Source organism: Salminus brasiliensis, chromosome 19, assembly GCF_030463535.1.
Source record: "Salminus brasiliensis chromosome 19, fSalBra1.hap2, whole genome shotgun sequence".
Lineage (NCBI taxonomy): Eukaryota > Metazoa > Chordata > Actinopteri > Characiformes > Bryconidae > Salminus > Salminus brasiliensis.
The window spans coordinates 2,989,414-3,008,493 of record NC_132896.1 but is presented as its reverse complement, the minus strand read 5'-3'; the positions used below and the strand labels follow the sequence as shown (position 1 = coordinate 3,008,493).

General features: G+C 40.6%; 1 protein-coding gene across 1 annotated transcript; it reads left to right on the top strand.

Annotated features, from left to right (window-relative positions):
- Positions 1 to 19,078, top strand: ano10b (anoctamin 10b). Its single transcript, XM_072663053.1, has 14 exons — positions 1 to 259; positions 2,059 to 2,264; positions 2,982 to 3,155; positions 4,736 to 4,876; positions 5,894 to 6,013; positions 9,040 to 9,359; positions 9,481 to 9,796; positions 13,039 to 13,094; positions 13,690 to 13,764; positions 14,692 to 14,856; positions 15,263 to 15,454; positions 16,356 to 16,493; positions 16,830 to 16,946; positions 17,799 to 19,078. Exons 2-14 carry the CDS (start codon positions 2,066 to 2,068, stop codon positions 17,844 to 17,846), a joined length of 2,061 nt encoding a protein of 686 aa, XP_072519154.1. The 5' UTR covers positions 1 to 259; positions 2,059 to 2,065; the 3' UTR covers positions 17,847 to 19,078.
- Positions 19,079 to 19,080: the final 2 nt, after the last annotated feature.

The window sequence follows — 19,080 nt, the reverse complement described above, 5'->3', positions numbered from 1 at the left end:
CACACCCTCCAGCCAGGGAGGAGAAAACTACTGCATTCCTGCTGTGGACGCTGCTGCTCTGTGCTTCCGCAGGCTGGTTTAGGGAGGAAGTGTGTTTGTATGTGTGTGTTTTGTGAAGGTAGGAGTGCAGTGTTGTGTGTGTGTGTGTGTGTTTGTGAGGAGCTGGACTCGCTCTTGTTTTCAGAAAACAGTGGTGGAGGAGTGGCGTGGTCATCCAAAACACAAGCAAAACTCCAACAGGAGGGCACTGTCCCAGCAGGTAGTGTGCTGTTTCTCTCTCTTTTCCCCCTCTGTCTCTCTCTCTCTGTCTCTCTCTCTCTGTCTCTCTCTCTCTCTCTCTCTCTCTGTCTCTCTCTCTCTGTCTCTCTCTCTGTCTCTCTCTCTGTCTCTCTCTCTCTCTCTCTCTCTCTCTGTCTCTCTCTCTCTGTCTCTCTCTCTCTATCTGTCTCTCTATCTGTCTCTCTGTCTGTCTCTCTCTCTCTCTCTCTCTCTCTGTCTCTCTCTCTCTCTCTCTCTCTCTCTGTCTCTCTCTCTCTGTCTCTCTCTCTGTCTCTCTCTCTCTCTCTCTCTCTCTGTCTCTCTCTCTCTGTCTCTCTCTCTCTATCTGTCTCTCTATCTGTCTCTCTGTCTGTCTCTCTCTCTCTGTCTCTCTCTCTCTCTATCTGTCTCTCTCTCTGTCTCTCTCTCTGTCTCTCTCTCTCTCTCTCTATCTGTCTCTCTCTCTGTCTCTCTCTCTGTCTCTCTCTCTGTCTCTCTCTCTCTCTATCTGTCTCTCTGTCTGTCCGTTGTTGTCTTCCTTCTTATTTTCAGTTTCACTGTGGGTGTGAGCTCAATGTGGTGTTCCTGTGTTGTGTTTGTTCAGCATCTACTGCACACTTATACACACACACACACACACACACACACACACCATGCCTGCAAACAAAACTCTCAAGAGATGTGTTGTACTTCTGCAAACTTGCCTGTCCTACAGCAGCTGTGCCATTTCTCAGTTCCACCCTGAGCTCCACACACCCTTTTAAGCTTTATGTAAACCGACGGAAGGTTTTACTGTAGTACTTTCAGTTGCAGCTCTTAGACAGTCTTGTTTTTCCACTTCTGTCACCTTTGCATCGTTATGCACTTGATTCAAATGTACACATTAATGCAGTTACTAGAGCTGGCACCAACGTCAGCAGAAAATGCTGGATGGCTTAGCCGAGAGGAAAAGAATGAATCTGAACTGATCCTGTAACAGATCTGTCCCAATGTCCCAATGTATTGGCATCTACTTAATTTCTCATGTGGGCTAGAGGGGTTTAAAGCCCCCAGCATTGAGCTGTGGAGCAGTGGAAGAACTGTGTTCTCTGGAATGATGGTGGTGCTCCATCCAATAGATTTGGGGTGAGTTGGGGAGTTGGGAAAGAGGTGGTGTGATGATCATCATCCAACATCCTGATCTCACAGCAGTGCTAGTCCAAAATCTAGTAGAAAGTCTTCTTCTCTGGATAGTAGAGGCAGGATAAACTCTTTAATACTCTTGATTTCTGAAGAAACAATGAATGAAAATGTGTCCCAATACTTTTGTCCATATAGTGTAGCTAATTCTAAAGCTTGGTTGTTTTATTTTAGTTTAGTTACTAAATTAATAAATTACTGGATGTCATAGATGACTAATTCTGGCGCTAAATAGTCAACCTAAAGGTACTTGAACCTTATTAAGTGTAAGATTGTAACACTGAAAAAAGATTTTCGGGGCCCCGGGTGGTCCAGCGGACTAAGTGGTTGTCATTGGTTCGAATCCCAGTCATGCTGTTGGCCATCAGCAGCCGAGGCCCAATTGACTCACTGGGTATGCGGTGGTGTCCCGGTGTTCGAATAGTGAGAGGCTTGACCTCACATGTGTCAGAGGGTGTGCATGCTAGTCCGCCCTTACTTGTGTCGGGGGCATCGCATGTGATGTGATGTGGGGGAGTTTATGTACGGGTTGGGTAATTAGCAGTCCAAATTAGGGAGAAAATCCAGAAAAATTTAGAAAATAAAAAAGATTTTAACAACACTCTTGTTGATCTTGCACAGGGACACAATGTCGTCTCCAAAGCCACAGGAGGGCACCTGTGGCCCGACAGATTTGGTGGGGCCAGAGTCCTGGTCTAAGGTCAGTTGCCCCTGCTGCATTTCTGCCCAAGTGGAGCCGCTGGTGCTCATCCAGTTGGCTGAGAACGTCCAGCCTAACACAAAGCAGTGGATCATGGCCATGATCTCAGCACCCCAAGTATCTGGAGGTGAGAAGAGGCTACCGTTGCAAATTAAATGAGTAATAATAACAAAATTTTAAGTGAACTTTATTGTCTTTTAGACCATACAGCAGGAGTGCATAGCTAAACGAAATTGGTTTCCCCAGGCCCCAATGTGCAGATATAACACAAAATGTTTACACTAGATAAGTAGACATATATATATATATTATTAATAGGAAAAAGTTATTTAATTCTTTAGTTTGCCTCTAAAACGTTAAGGTCACATAGCCAATGAGGCTAACATGCATTGAAATGTTAGTCCACAGCACTTAGCACTGTAACTCAGCACCTACTTTCCTCAACAACTGAATTGAGTTGTTAATTCTCAAATAAACTACGGGATGACATTCTGTTATTTGTAAAAATGTACAATATTGACACTTCAAGACAACTGCTATTAATATTTTTAGCTATGCATATCTTTTAGACACCACTGAATCTTTCTTTACATTCTTAATTGTACAAACTAGAATAAGCACATCTGATTTGCTCCCTACTCACAGTGTTACAACAGACTGCTACTTTATACCCTTGTTATAAATGTCATTATATGATCACAGGCATAAAATATTTAAAGCTAATGTAAATGCCTAGTGCAGTGAGCCCTTACGTGCTGTATCATATCAGAAATTAAAGCTCATTGAGCTTTCTGTCTTCCCTCTTCTTTTCTCTCCCCTGTGTTTATGTGTATGTGTGTTTTAGGGGCAGGATTGCTGGCCCACCCCGGTGAGGATGCCTCTTGGGGCCGTATTGTGGTGGCGGCCCCTCGCTGCAGCCTTCTGAAAGCCACAGAAGACTTGGGCCTCTGCAAGGCTGACACAGATGGAAACATGATCACGTTCTCTTTTACTGACCGTGATAAATTTAGCAATATAGGTGAGGGGAAGTGACAAAGTGAACAAGAACTAAATCAAATGAACACTATATTATCAAAACTATTTACTCACCCATCCAAATCATTGAATTTAGGTGTTCCAATCAATGGGTCGCTCTCAGCAGCTTAGTGAATTCCGGCATGGTACCGTGATAGGGTATTCCACAGTCAACTGTCAGTGGTATTGTAACAAAGTGAAAGCGATTGGGAACAACATCATATTAAACCCTATGGATTATGGGACCTTAGGGATCAAGTTCATATATGTGCGAAGGCAAGCAAGCCAATACTTATAGTGTATATACTATAGTCAAGAGAAAAACACACAGTAGACTTAATTTATGCCCAGAATTAATAGTGTGATCATTTATTGTAGATAACTTTAGGCCGATTTTGTGTACCTGTGTATGTCCTGTTTTCCATTGTTTGAAGGCCAGTCACAATCCTTACAGTATGGACATATCATACGATATATGAACAGGACATCAGTCATTTTTGCTGACCCTGATATTGCCTATTGTGTTTAGTAAGCCAGGAAAACCCTTAACAAGAATGCCTTTGTTTAACCCATTATGCTCTGTGACTTTTACTACTCCCTAAAGATTACTAATCGGTAACTACATGCAAAGCAGTGCAAACTGGCTGTGTTGTTCTTAAGTTATAACAGTGGGTGCAAAAACCAGGAACCATTGGTGGTTCTGAGGAGTTTAAAAGCTTAAAGCAGTGGTTTTATTTTATTTGTTTATTATTTCATGTATTATTGTTGTAATTTATTTAGGATATAAATTTTTCTATTTATTTAACTTCCAAAATGTAAATATTCCTAATGATAAAAAGTTAATTGCTCTTTTAAATTGTGTAATTGCATTGTTAGGCTATTATAAGTAATACAATAAAATTTTAATAACATTTAAAAAGAAAATTAATAAAATGGTCTAAAATAGCAATAATATCATTTATGACAAATATCTCTAGGACAATATATCATCCAATGTAATTGTTAATGTGACAGGCCCAATTATTTGTAAATTTGTGTAAAATTGCTTAGCATATTATGTCATTTTTAGGCATGAGGGAACATTGCTTTGCCTTTTAGCTGATAAGACTAAACTGGGTGGAGCTGCTTCTAACCGTAGCCTCTCAGTAGTGCTGTAATGGGCAGAATGGAGCTGTTGGCACTGATACAGTAAATAGCTACAATGGCAGGGCATGCCCCATCACAGTTTATAGGACAAAAGAGATGCACTGCATGCTTTGTAGTTGTAAATAGAGAACTTTATCATGGGTCAGCACGTCAGTGACTTGATCTCAGCTGATGGCTCAGCTTTTTTGTAAAAGTATATTCTGTGGTTGATCTGTTAACATTTGTCCTAATGGATATAGATACATAATGTTGAGCGGACAATTACTGCCAAATCAGCAAATAACATTTAATGTTTATAATGAGATGCCACAGGAGCCAAAATCCTACAAATTAGGATTGTACTGTCTCTTTTAATAAAGAGACATTTCCACTCCAGTCCACAACCCTCATTTTCTATTTATAGTATTGAACACAGCTGTTTGTGCATTCTCTTTGTAGGTGACATGCAGACGTTTCTGACTCTAGCGGAACGTCAATATATTGTTAAATATGCACTGGAGTCCATGAGGGCCATGAAGGACCTGCGCATTCCTGGAATATCGGGAGACAAGGGCGTCCTTAAATCCAGGCAGAGCATCTGTGAGTTACATATGAGTTACAGTACATATGATTGATGTGTGTGTGAGTTCTTAAGATTATCTATTTGCAGCAAATGAGCAAATCCATACAATTTCTGGAGTTCACAGAGAAGATCAGCACCCAAACAGATGTTCTACTAACTGTGATCTTCTAACCAACATCTCAGTAATACTGTATTTAATCTAATGTTATGAACTGCTCTTACCGGCATAACACACACATTGCTTTTACAGCAGGATTGGTTTCTTTCTCCTTTCCTAATGAACATTGTTTTGGCAAAATATGTACACTATATGTACACTACACCCATACTAATGAATGCCACCCATTGCCGACGCAGAAGTGTAAAGGCACACACACAGCTTGTCTAGTCCCTACAAACATAAACTTATTGGCACCATGCCTAATGCCAACGGTGTTCTCCAGAATGGTGGTGGCGCTCCTTCCATTACTTTTGGGAGTATGGGAGTGAGGAGGATGGTGATCAACCAACATCCACCCACACTAACACTCTAGTTGATGAATGCAATCAATGTACCCTTGATTTCGGAAGAAACTGTGAATAAGCAGGTGTCCCAAAACTTTGTCCATATAGTGTAGCTTGTAATCTAATGCCAATAGACCATTACTGAATATAACAATTAGGGAAAAGGGAGAGTAGAGAGAGTGTAGTAGGCTTGTGTGTGTGTAACTCTGCAAGTGGCCAGTAGGCATCTCTCTCTCCCCCTCTCTCGGATTTGCTTAGTCATTCTAAACCCTATCTGTCTTTCTCTGTGTGCCTGGCATATTAATACTCTGTAGATTCTCTCTCCCTTCAGATTCAAATGTCCTGTACTTAACAATTGTTCCCAAAAAAAAATACAAGGACCAGTGATACTGAAAAAGAAGCATCCATATATAGTGTTCACTCAGACTCACACATTTGCATGCACATCTTAATACTTATATGGTTAAGTATACTTTGCTTCGGTCTCTTCCCTTCTGTCTCTCTTCTATTTCTCTTTCTCTGTCCTGTAGTTCAGAAGCTGCAGAAAGCAGGTGTAATCTTGGATGTTTTCCCCCTGCGCCACGAGAAGAAGCTAAAAGCTCTTGGTCGTGAGTGGTACTCTCAGAAAAGCCTGTGGGGACAGCCTTTAGGTACATTAACACACACATGCACACTGAGCTGTACACACACATCATTCATCTTCATCTTGGCCACTTGTCCTGGTCCAGGTCCAGGAGGATCAGAGCCTACCTGGGAACACTGGATGCAGGACAGGAAAACACTGTAGACATATCAGCTATATACATACATATGCACAAACAAGGGCTGCAGCTAATAATGCATTATAATGGGTAAATATGCAGCAGTTAATTCCGGCAGAGTATCACTCTGCTAAGCGCTGTTGCTATAAATCACATGGTGAACCAAGACATAATGTAAACACAAAAAATAAGCAAATTAAGACAAGTATGAGCTAAAACCAAACAAAAAGAATTAATACAAGAATAAACAATAACAACAAACAAACTGACCAGAAAAAAACTGTGAATGGTTAAATTAGAAGTTTAATTAGTTGAATTAGGTCTATTGAAGAGCTGGAGAAAGAACCACAGGTTGTGTAGTGAGTGAGTGGAGTTTGTTACTGTGACAAAGCCACAAGTTGCTTATTAAGGAACTATAATTTAATAAAAACATATTAAATTCTACCTATTTATTCCTTTATTTATTTTCCAAACTGTTGTAGAAAAACAATAGAAAACTCAAGGTTGTGTGTTATGGTGAAATACAGTACTCAATAACACAGTTCCTCCCATTCTCTATTTAAAGCGACAGTTCGTAAGTTTTGAGCATTTGAGGATTTAGAGACCTCTCTGATAATGCTTTTGGAGCAAGAGAAAGAGAAATGAGAGAGTGATGATAAATGACTGCTAATCTAATTATTTTATTCATTTTGTTATTAAGCAAACTGGATAACTCTAGTGAGAACTGTGCAACACTGTGTAAACTGAGTCATATTAGTGCACAATCCTGTAATATTACTCTACCGCCTCAGTCCACATGCTTCTTTTACTTACAGTGACCGTTCTGTATCTCTCAGCTTGTCTAGAAAAGCATGTCCTTCTTCAGGGATTAAAAGACCTCTCTGGTGAAAATGTGTAATTGCATCGAGCCTGCAGAAGAGTCTCCCTTTAGAGCGAATAAATCTGGTTTGGCAGTGGGTGAATGAGCAGAGAAGTTTAAAGACTGAGGTTGATGTTCTGATATCTCCACGGTATCAGTAGCTCTCACAGTAGCAGGTAACCAGCAAACAGTGCTGAAGACGTGAAATGGCCAGGAAAACTGCCACGAAAACATACCAGACCACTCTGTTTGTTTTTAGAATGAATATATTAGGCTGTGCAGGGACGGTCGCATCAGCACTGTGATACCATTTGTTACAGTATTTATACACCTCCTCTCTCAGGAAGACCACTGCTGTCTCTTCAATTAAAATAAAAAAAATCTTAAGGACTGCTGCTTTAATATGTCTTTATATGATAATATGCTTTATATGATAAGTGGCCTTATCACAGGAGAAGGATAAGATTTCATTCGGAGTCATTTTGAGCATTTCTGTTGGTATTCTGTTTAACATTAATTTTAGAAACATTGCTAATGATAACTTCCAAATTCACATTATGTAAAAAACGTGAGCAACAAAAATAAGCTTTGCGTGACAGCAACAGTGCACTCTGAGACTGCATGTAACACATGCAAATGATTGTACGAGACAGAAGGACTTACGGACACACCTACACACACAAATACAGACACACATACTCTCTTCCTGAAATGAAAAGCAACCGTTAGTGAACATCCCTCATTCTCTGCTTATTCAAATAAGCTTACCGTGGAGCATCTGCCTCAACTCAACTGTTTTATGACATTATGAATACTTTATAAAATCATTAAATGAAATGGAATCGTATAAATACAGCTCAGTAAAACTTTACAGCACCTCAGTGTTACAGGCTGTTATATCAGATCACTCTTTCTATCCATTTAGACTTTGTATGTTATTCTGATTGCATATTTGTCTCACAGTTTATCACATCCCGTGCAGAAATCTTTAGTTATTTCAGAATGCAGCTGCTAGTGTGCTCACCAGGGCTTAAACCTTTTACCATGTTAGTCATATTCTCTTGGCCCTGCACTGGTTACCAGTTAAATTCCACATTGATTATAAAATACTCTTTCTGACTTCTTAAATCCGAGGGAGTTTTTCCTTGACACTGTTGTCACTTGCTTGCTCAAAAGAGGCTTGGACCCGGATTTCTGTAAAGCTGCTTTGTGTCAACATTCATTGTGAAAAGTGCTGTAGAAATAAATTTTGAATTCTTTACTTGAACTATTGAGATCAAAAAAATTAAGATTTAAGTGAAATAATTGCACTTAAAAAGAGTTATAAGTAGCTGCCGCTTTTTAATGTATGCAACAGTTTTGTCCCTTTTTATACATCAACAACATACAAAATACAACACATGATTCTTTGTATAAAACCTTATCGTTTAATATAGAAGAATTTATTAGGGATGCACCAATATCACTTTTGCGTTTCCGATACAGATACAGATACCAGATTTTTAAGTATCTGCCAATACAGACTACCGATACCAACTCTGACGTAAATACTTAGATAAATCCTGATATTTATAGTGTTCCACTTTTTTATATCTTATCCCAAATTAGATCTAGTAAGCTTGAACACGTGTACTGGATGAGGAACTGCACATATATACATATATATATATGGCCACAACTAACTGATGTTTTAATTCACATTTCAAAGCAGTGAAAAAAGTGCTTCTGCTGCAAATTTCACACTCAGATACATGTCTCTGTGTAAAAAGCTACTAGACTTCAGTGTCTCCTTTAAACAAGCTGCCAAAACTCAGCTACTGGTTTTGGAACCAAAGAAAAAAACTCCACATGGAAACAAAAAGTGCTAAAAGTTCCATTAAAAGTCTGTTTAATGGTAATAACTATTTATGACTGGCTTTTACTGGTTGTTTAAATGTTTGGTTTCATGATAAAGTTTGCAGATACTGTGTGTAAGTGCCAGTATCGGCGCCGATACTGATATCGGTATCGGTGCAACACTAGAATTCATGATTCTCTGTCTTTCTCTTCTCCACAGACCGAATTCATGCTTACTTCGGTGGCTCCATCGCATTTTACTTCAGCTTTTTAGACTTCTACACGTGGGCGTTGGTTCCTCCAGCAGTTGTGGGCCTCTTCATCACCTTCTTCCTCCCCAGATGGGGGTCCACTGACACCCCTGACCCTGTGACTAAGCCTGAATCTCCGGATGGTGACGGTGACCAGTCTGTCAGTGGCCTGATGGTGCAGGCTGTTTTCAGCATGATCTGGTCGACTGTGTTCATGGAGCTGTGGAAGAGACGCAGTGCAGCTCTCTCCTACCACTGGGGGAGCATCACACTGACTGAGCGCTTCCAGGTATGAAGCAAAAAAGTTGAATGATATCACAATAAATTATGTAAATGATTATTGTGTGGTAGTATGTTTTTTTTGTATTGTGAAAGTTTTGTCATGCCCAATTCTATACTTCTATTTTCAGGAGCCACGGCCAGGTTTCACTGGCATCCTTGGAGTCAACCCCGTGACAGGCCGAATGGAGCCGCTCTTTCCAGACTGGAAACGGCAGGTGAGGGTGGGGCTGGTGTCCGTGCCTGTGGTACTGCTCTTCCTGGGCCTGGTGGTCCTCGGCATGCTGGGATTTTACTACTGCGAGGCCCAGATGGCCAGCTTCCACAAGGAATCTGGCTCAATTATTACAGCGATACTGTCGTACTTGCCCTCCGTCATCCACATCACTTACACCAACATGCTGGGAAATGCCTACAGGAATGTAGCACAGCGGCTAACAGACTACGGTGAGTGAGAAGGGAAGATCCTGTTCCTCAGTCATTTGAGACAAAATACTGCTTGGTACATATTTTAATACATAATTGGCATTTTGATAAAGCTTTTGGAAAGCTGTAAATAAATAAGAATGAAATTGAAACTAGAGAGAGAGAGAGAGAGAGAGAGAAAGACGGTTAATGATTATTATTCATTGTTTTCATTATCATTATTTTTTTTATTTATTTATTAAGTGAACAGGATAGTGCTAGTGAGAACTGCATAACGCTGTGTAACCCGAGTCATATTAGAGTAAAATCCTGTAGTATTACTCTACCGCCTCAGTCCACATGCTTCTTTACCTTAAGATGCTGCCTCTGGATCTACAGTGAGTCCAAGAAGTATTTGATCCCTTGCTGATTTTCTTTGTTTGCCCACTAATAAAGACACTATCCTTCTGCACTTTTAATGGTAGATATATTCTAACATGGAGAGACAGAATATCAAGACAAAAATCCAGAATATAATTTTAAAGAATATATTTTAATTAATTTGTATTTCAATGAGGAAAATAAGTATTTGATCCCTCTTGCCAAACACACTCAATACTTAGTGGCAAAGCCTTTGTTTGCAAGCACAGCGGTGAGACGTTTGTTGTAGTTAACCACAAGTTTAGCACACACACCAGGGGGAATTTTGGCCCACTCTTCTTTGCAGATCCTCTCTAAATCATGAAGGTTGGTGGGCTGTCGCTTGGCAACTCTGACCTTCAGCTCCCTCCATAGATTTTCGATCGGATTGAGGTCTGGCGACTGGCTGGGCCACTCCATGACCTTAATGTGATTTTTCTTGAGCCAATCCTTTGTTGCCTTTGCTGTATGTTTAGGGTCGTTATCATGTTGGAAGACCCAACCACGGCCCATTTTCAGATCCCTGGCAGAGGGGAGGAGGTTGTCCCTCAGGATTGTGCGGTACATGGCTCCATCCATCTTCCCAGTGATGCGGTGAAGTAGCCCTGTACCCTTGGCAGAGAAACACCCCCAAAACATTATGCTTCCACCTCCATGCTTGACGGTGGGCACAGTGTTCTTGGGGTCATAGGCAGCATTTTTCTTCCTCCACACATGGCGGGTGGAGTTGAGGCCAAAAAGTTCAATTTTGGTCTCGTCTGACCACAAAACCTTCTCCCAATAACTTGGTTCATCTTTCAAATGATCATTGGCATACTTGAGGCGCGCCTCCACATGTGCTCTCTTCAGCAGGGGTACCTTTCGGGCACTGCAGGATGTGAATCCATTGTTGCGCAAAGTGTTGCCAATTGTTTCCTTGCAAACTGTGGTCCCAGCTGCCTTCAGGTCATTTGCTAACTCCTGCCGAGTGGTTGCAGGACGATTTCTGACTGTTCTCAGCATCATTGCCACCCCACGAGGCGAAATCTTCTTTGGAGCACCGGGCCGAGGTCTGTTGATTGTCATGTTATACTCTTTAAACTTTCTGATAATTGCACCAATAGTTGTTACTTTCACATCCAACACCTTACTAATCTTTTTGTAGCCCATTCCAGCTTTGTGAAGGTCAACAATTCTGACTCTGAGGTCCTGTGACAGCTCTTTGGTTTTACCCATGTTGGAGACTTGAAATCTGTGTGATCTGTCTGATTCTGTGGACAGGTGTTTTTCACACAAGTGATTAGTGAGAACAGGTGGCTTCAGGTCAGGTAACAAGTTGATTGGGAGTGTCTAACTGGTCTGTAAAAGCCAGAACTGCTAATGAATACTAAGGGATCAAATACTTATTTCACTCCATGAAATACAAATCAATTAATATATATTCCTTAGATTTATTTTCTGGATTTTCTTTTTAATATTCTGTCTCTCCATGTAAGAATACATCTACCATTAAAAGTATAGAATGATCATGTCTTTATTAGTGGGCCAACGAAGAAAATCAGCAAGGGATCAAATACTTCTTGGACTCTCTGTAGGCATGTCCTTCTTTAGCTCAAAGCTATTATTCTATGCCATGATTATATTAGTATTATATATAAGAATATAATATAATTATATATTATAAGTTATTATAAGTTATATTCTTAGCACACCTGATCAGAAGAACAATCTAATGTGGTGGTACTGTGACTATTATCAATAATTTCTAAGTCGGATAAGGAGGATGGCTCCCTTTTATTGAGTTTTGGTTTTGGTTGGAGGAAGTTTTCCTTGCCACTGTTGCCGCAAGCTTGCTCAAGAGGGGGGTCTTATGCTTTTTATGCTTGATGTTTTGTTGGTCTCTTGTCCTTATACTGGATTTCTGTAAAGCTGCTCTGTGACAGTGTCAACTGTAAAAAGCTCCATCAAATACATTTGATCATTTGGTCAGTGCTAATTCCAGTTCAAGACTGTAGGAGGATTTCAAAAGCAAGAAATATCAGTTCTCACATAATGCTGCTTTAATACACCAGATGACCAAATGTGGACACCCCTTGTTGCTGAATTCAGTCACATCCTCACAGCAATGCTCCTCCAAAATCTAGTAGAAAGCCTTGAATTCAGAAGAAACAATGAATCAGTAGCTGTCCCAATACTTTTGTCCATGTAGTGTATATTAGAAAACAAATACTGTCAAATTGATAATGCTGACAAATGGAAGTGAATGTAATTGGTACAGTGATACAGAGATAGGCTTATGTTATGTAGGGGTTACATGATAACAGTAGACGTAATGATGTGCGATAATGAGTAAATTTTACACACCCTGGAAAACACATTATGCAACATTAGAATAAATATAAATACACATTTAAAATAACCAATTAATTATAGAATATTATAGAATAATAATTTAAGCATAACACTATCCTCCTGGGCCCCGAGTGTACCAGCGAACTAAGCTGGTTTGAATCCCGGTCATGCTACTAGCCATCGGCAGCCGAGGCCCAAAGAGAGCACAATTGGCCTTGCTCTCTCCAGGGTGGGTTGATGATGGCGCTCTCTCCCCACATTGCTTTGGGGGGCATCACTGGCGTCTGCAGGCTGGTGCGTTGGAGCCTGGCGATGTAGCTTAGACAGCGGTTCGAACAATGAGCGGCTCGACTGCGCACACGTCGGAGGGGGCGTGTGCTAGTCCGCTCTCCCTAGTGTCGATGGGGGAGGATTATGTACGGATTGGCTAATTGGTGTCCCAAATTGGGGAGAAAATGGGGGAAAATCTGATTTAATTTATTAAAAAAAAAAAAAAAACTATCCTTTAAAACTTTTTCTCTCATTTCTTTTAGAGAACCACAGAGAAGAATCATCTTACCAGAATCATCACACCACTAAAGTTCTCGTGGTGAGTCCTGTTGCTCACCTCAGCCTGTTTCCTTATATTCATACTATTCATTCATTCTCTTTCTCTCTCCTTTGTCTCTATTTCTGGTTTTCAAGATAAAATGATTTCCTATTCAAACAGGAAGTCTCTGTGGTTGAAAGCTGAAATGATGAAGGATAGTGATCCGAACATAAAAAGTTTTTCTTTATTTCCATAGTCAAAAGCTGGTAGGTGGTAAATCTATAGAATCAGGATCCCTGGTGCTGGCAATCCTTTTGATGACACTGTGCTTCAGTGCAGATCAGCGAAGTTAGATCTTCAGTGGTTTCTTTTTTTTAACTCCCCGGATGTTTATTTCCTGTCTGTCATGTTTGGGTTTTATCTGTGATTCTGTGATCTGCTGCTCTCTCGGCTCTCTGTCGCTTTCTCTCACAAAGGTTTGTTAAGTATAGTGTGTATAAGCACAGCAGGTGTTCTGCTCTAAAAGCCTCAGGTGTACTTTTAACGCTGATAAGTGCAAATCCCAGAGCAGCATTAGGCGGATATAGAGCCATTTACAGAGCAAAATGAATTAATTTCTCTCTCTCATTCTCTCTCGCTCTCTCTTTCTCCCCAGTTCACCTTTTTCAATAACTTTGCCGTGCTGTTCCACATTGCCTTCTACAAACAGGACCTGAACCTCCTACGCAAGGTGAGAGGAGTTCATTGCTTTGCATGCATTTGACACATTTCCTTCTAATAACATAACATTAACACCTTAAAGCAGTGGTTCACTCAATGATTTTTACAAACGTAAGCATCCTCCTCTTCTAAAGAGCCAATGGCTATTTATTATTAATTGATTTTAATAGTACATTCTCTTACATCTTACATAAATCTACTTTATTTTTTGTTATTATAAACTGAATCTAATTTTCCGCCCATTTCCACCCCAATTTGGACAACCTATTACACAAACCTGTATGTACTCCCCCCCATCGCACGCAGTGCCCCCTACACTAGTGAGGGCGGACCAACACACGCCTCCTCCGACACGTGCTGCAACCAGCACACCTGGAGGGAAGCACCACATACCTGGCTCAAACCACCAGCCTGCAAACGCCAGTGACAGCCAGCACAGCAGTGAAGCGATATGGACAGAGAGCGCCATCTACCCACCTTGAAGAGAGCAAGACCATTTGAGCTCTCTCTGGGCCTTGGCTGCCGATGGCTTGCAGCATGACCCAGATGTGAACCAGTGATCCTTTGATTATAGTGACAATGCCTTAGTCAGCTGAACATGATTTTTTATGATGTACATTGGTCATGCAAAGTCTGTGCAAGCATATATTTAATTTGGTACAGGGTAAAAAGTTAACACTCTAAGGTGTATTAATCAGTAACTACAGGGACTTCTCTGGGCTATTCTCTGGTAATAGACACTTGTAACATTACTTTCAGCCCACCGGCAGACCATAGGCTTTTTAAGGGGTTAATAAAAAATGTTGAATAACTGCTGATTAATAAACCGAGAGTTTTAAGGGTAAATATGTATGAACCGTTTTTAATATTATTTTTAATTAGTATTAATTTTACTCTTTGTATTATTTCTGTCACCCCCCCCCCCTCCTGTGTGCAGAGGCTGTCGTCACTGCTGATTATTTCTCAGGTAGTGAACCAGTTCACTGAGGTTTTCGTGCCATATATTGTGGACCGTTTCTACAGCTCACCAGAGAAGGAACTGAAAGAGGATGACCCAGAAGCTGACCACCTGCAGGCCGAGGGCAGCCTGCCTGCATTTCCTGTGAGTGCCTTGCTAGGGCTGGGACGATAAGCAGTTTAGGAAAATCTATAACTTGGGTTAATACCATCAAAATAATTTTTTAAGACACACAAAGCTCCACACTTATGAAGCTCCACATTAAAGCAGAGCTTCAAACCTCATTACACACACCTTTTAGCATAGTCCTTTTTAGAAGGAAAGACTGTTGTCCTTGATTTGATAGGAAATCATGAAATAGCATGTCAGTTAAACATTTAAGAATGCAGAAATATGAAGAGGAACTATTTAGACAGCAGTGGAATATAAACAGTGAAATATATATATTTGAGGATTTTGGGCCATAATTTGATAAATACTGCATTGAATACTCTGCTTACTCAGTCATTCTTTGTCTTTTTTGTCAATCTGTGTTTGTATGTGTATTCAGGGTCTATTTGCAGAGTATATCGAGCTGCTGGTGCAGTTTGGTTATCTGAGTTTGTTCTCGTGTGTGTATCCGCTCACTGCTGTGCTGCTCCTGCTGAATAACATCACTGAGATCCGCGGAGATGCCTATAAAATCTGCTGCCTGTTCAGAAAGCCTTTCTCACCTCCAGAGACTGGCATGGGGGTGTGGCAGGTAAGATGTGTTGGAGCCATTAGTGAGAGATAAGAGGGGAATATGAGCTTCCTGTGTTTGTGTGAGTGTTTGGATGATTGGAGTTGTTTGGTTTAGGGGTGCACTGATCTGGCTTTTTCAGTTCTGATACCATGCCCGATATAAATCTAATACCATTGTTGAATTAATAAACCGGATACCTCACATGTGGGAGAGACCTATGGTATCAGGATTGACGTAAGCATTACTTCACTGACTTATATATACTTATACTTAACAAAATATAACAAATTAACTCAATACACATGTACTAAATTGCTATGTGTTTGTCACATTAAATAATAAACAATTGTGCCGGACCTTGACACAGCATTTATATAAAAAAGGAGTCAAACTTAAATATATTGAAGTTATATTAAAAATATATTCAAATAAATAAAATGAAAAATGTTGCACACACAAACAATAATAAGAGTCTTATTTTTAAATATTTAATGTAAACAGTAATTTAAAATAAAAATTAAAAATCTAGCAGCTGAACCTGAGAATAAATAAGTAACTTGACCAAACATGCACATAGTAATCAAACATGTAAACATTTAGTTCAGTCTCACACCAACAAATTAAAGTGAAAGGATGGGTTCCATGGATCGGCTTAATTATCCAATACCGGATCCAGCTAATTTTGTAAATATCTGGACCAATTTCCGATCCTAATATCGGATCGGTGCATCCCTAGTTTGGTTATAAGTGTCTCTAGTTGATATGATGGCAAAATGTGTCCCCTAAGCTTTTTTAGGGTAGTTACTGTTTATTGTGTGGCCTAGCATAAGTTAGAGCAAGTGCTCTTCTATAACATTTCAAGGCACTAACTACAGTGTGTGTGTGTGTGTGTGTGTGTGTGTGTGTGTGTATTTTGCAGGCTGCGTTTGAGCTTCTGGGGTTTGTGTCTGTTGTGTCGAACTGCTGGCTGCTGCTCCTAGCTCCACGGGTTAAAGCCTTTACTCTGGACGCTGGACTCAATACAGCTACTGTGCTCGTCTATGCAATTCTGGTGGAGGTTAGAGCTCACACACTTGCACACATGCAAACAACCACATGCAGAACCACACACAGCTACACGCTCATCCCTCAGCAAACTTCTGCAGTGATGAAAGTCTATTATTATGTTTGCTAAAAGAGTTGAAAGGAATCATTGTCCGCCTAAATGACTCCTGAGATACACATAACAGTTCCGGTATTGTTCATTGTCCGCCACAGAACTCGACCTGAGAACCAGAAAAATGAGGGTTAGCTCACTGATTGTGGTTAAATCTTTAATAATTGTGAAATTGAATGAGGGTGAGTTTAATTAAAAGGGTGAATTTTAACTTGTGAATGTGTTTGGCTTCTTCAGCATGCTCTGATCATCGTGAAGCTTATTTTGGCCTTTATGATACCTGATGAACCGGACTGGGTTCGAATCAAAAGGGAACAGATTGAATATCGCTCCATGAAAGCGGTCAGCCAACAGGTGAGTGTTACCTAAATAATAATAATAATTATAATAAAACATTGTAATGGCTAGAGCAGGAGTGTCACTTGCACTCACTCAGGGCCACAACACTGCAGACCATTATGGTTCATATATATTCAGTATATGGACAAAAGTATTGAGACACCTGCTCATTTATTGCTTCCTCTGAAATCAAGGGTATTTAATGTATTAGTGAGGTCAGGATGTTGGATGATTACTACCCTACCTCATCATCCCCAACTTCCCACCTCATCCCAGAAGTATTGGATGGAGCATCACCATCATTCCAGAGAACACAGTTCTTCCAATTCTCCACAGCTCAAAGCTGGGGGCTCTATACCCCTCTAGCCCACACCTGGCATTAGGCAGCATGGTGCCAATAGGTGTAGTTTACTGCTCTGCTCCAGAGAGTCCTATTCTACTGGTGATTCTTCTCTACAAGGACTACACAAGCTGTGTTTGTGCATTTGCACTTGCACACCTGTGTCAGCAATGGATGCAGCTTAAAGTAACTGCATCCAACTTTGCATTCATTAGAAGGGTTGTCCGCAAACACTTGGACTTATAGTGTACTGCTGAAAGCAATGAATTAACATTGGTTCATAGTTCATGATGGGTCCCACTGAGTAGAGTTTCAGTGTCACTTGCATTTTCTAATGGTGTGAAAGATGATCCTAATGATCCTAAAGGTGTCCTAATGTCCCTCATGCTCCAGGAATAGAACAGGCTGTATTGTCTGTGTATTTGATGACTGTCTAGTATGTGTTTTGCTTTGCTGATTGCTGGTTATGAACCTTATTCATCACCTGGACTAGTGACTAAAAGTCAATCTCCATTTTTCTTTTATAGAAAGTGAAACGTGCCTCCGCCTCTGAGCTTCCTCCCTCTAAATCCTGAGTCCAGCTGTGTGCATCAGAGGAACACAAATGCAAGGTGTGGTGCTGCCTGCCTACGAAGCCTTTGCTTTCAGCCATTGTTTACTTAGCTTGCTGCTACACCACAAGGTGTAGCGTTTCAAAGGGTGGTGCCCATGCCCCCTGAGAAAATGTGGCCCAGCGTGTTAGGTTGGACTCTGTGTCTCCCCCTGGAGGACTCTTGTGGTAAAATGCTTTTAACAATCAGGTGATTTTTATTTATAGTGATGAAATTGGACTGATGAGCATCTACACTCTCTAGCCACTGTATTAGAAACTCTTCTCTTGTAGCTCCACTTTGCTGCTCCATTTTTGGACAGTGGGCCACTCAGATTTGTGTAAAAAGCTCAGCAACATTTCTGTGCCTGATACACTCATGCTGGGAAAACGCACACTACCATGTCAGCGTCACTGCACTGCTCCACCCAAAGTATCTGGTTGATATCTTGTCAGCAGAAACTGACCAATAATGAGTTGAGTGGAGGGCAGATGACAAATTGCACATGATAACAGACGGGCCAAAGTTTTTTAAAAGTCATGTAATTATGACAGACACCTACATAGTGGATCTGTAAGGTATGAGGAGCTCATAAAGTGGCTAGTAAGAGGATGTAGAAGCTAGGGGTTTTAGTAAAGTGGACGGTGAGACACACTAAGCTGCAGTCAGTCAGCTAAATGTCACAGTGCAGTATATGGAAACCCATCATACTGCAGGGTTTCCGTACCTGAAATTATCTGGGTTCAGCTGTGGTGTTTTAAAATGTGCTTAAAAAAAAAAAAAAAAAGCTCATTTGAGAAAATATTACATGGGTAATAGGTTATTACACTGAATTGTGTCATTATGGATAAAGGTTTTTACCAAAAAAGGCAGACAAATCACATCACTTATATGCTGTGCATTAATTGAGTATGAAGAGTGTGTTTATCCTGCATTTCAACTTATTTGCACTGTATCTTCAAGCAACCAAAGATTTTTTTTGCTAGCAGCAGTATCTGCCATATGAAGCCTCACTTAGTGTTATGTGGTTGTCTAGCATTTGCGATTCGTTGCCTTCACTAAATTATACATGCAGTGCTGAAGGGTGCTTTAGAGTGCAGCTATTATAAGAAACCAAACTGCAGGATGAGGGTGAAATCACACCAGTGCTGCTGCAACGAGTCACTGAGCTACAAAGCCTTGTTCTGATGACAAATAAAAACCCAACGTTACTTTTACG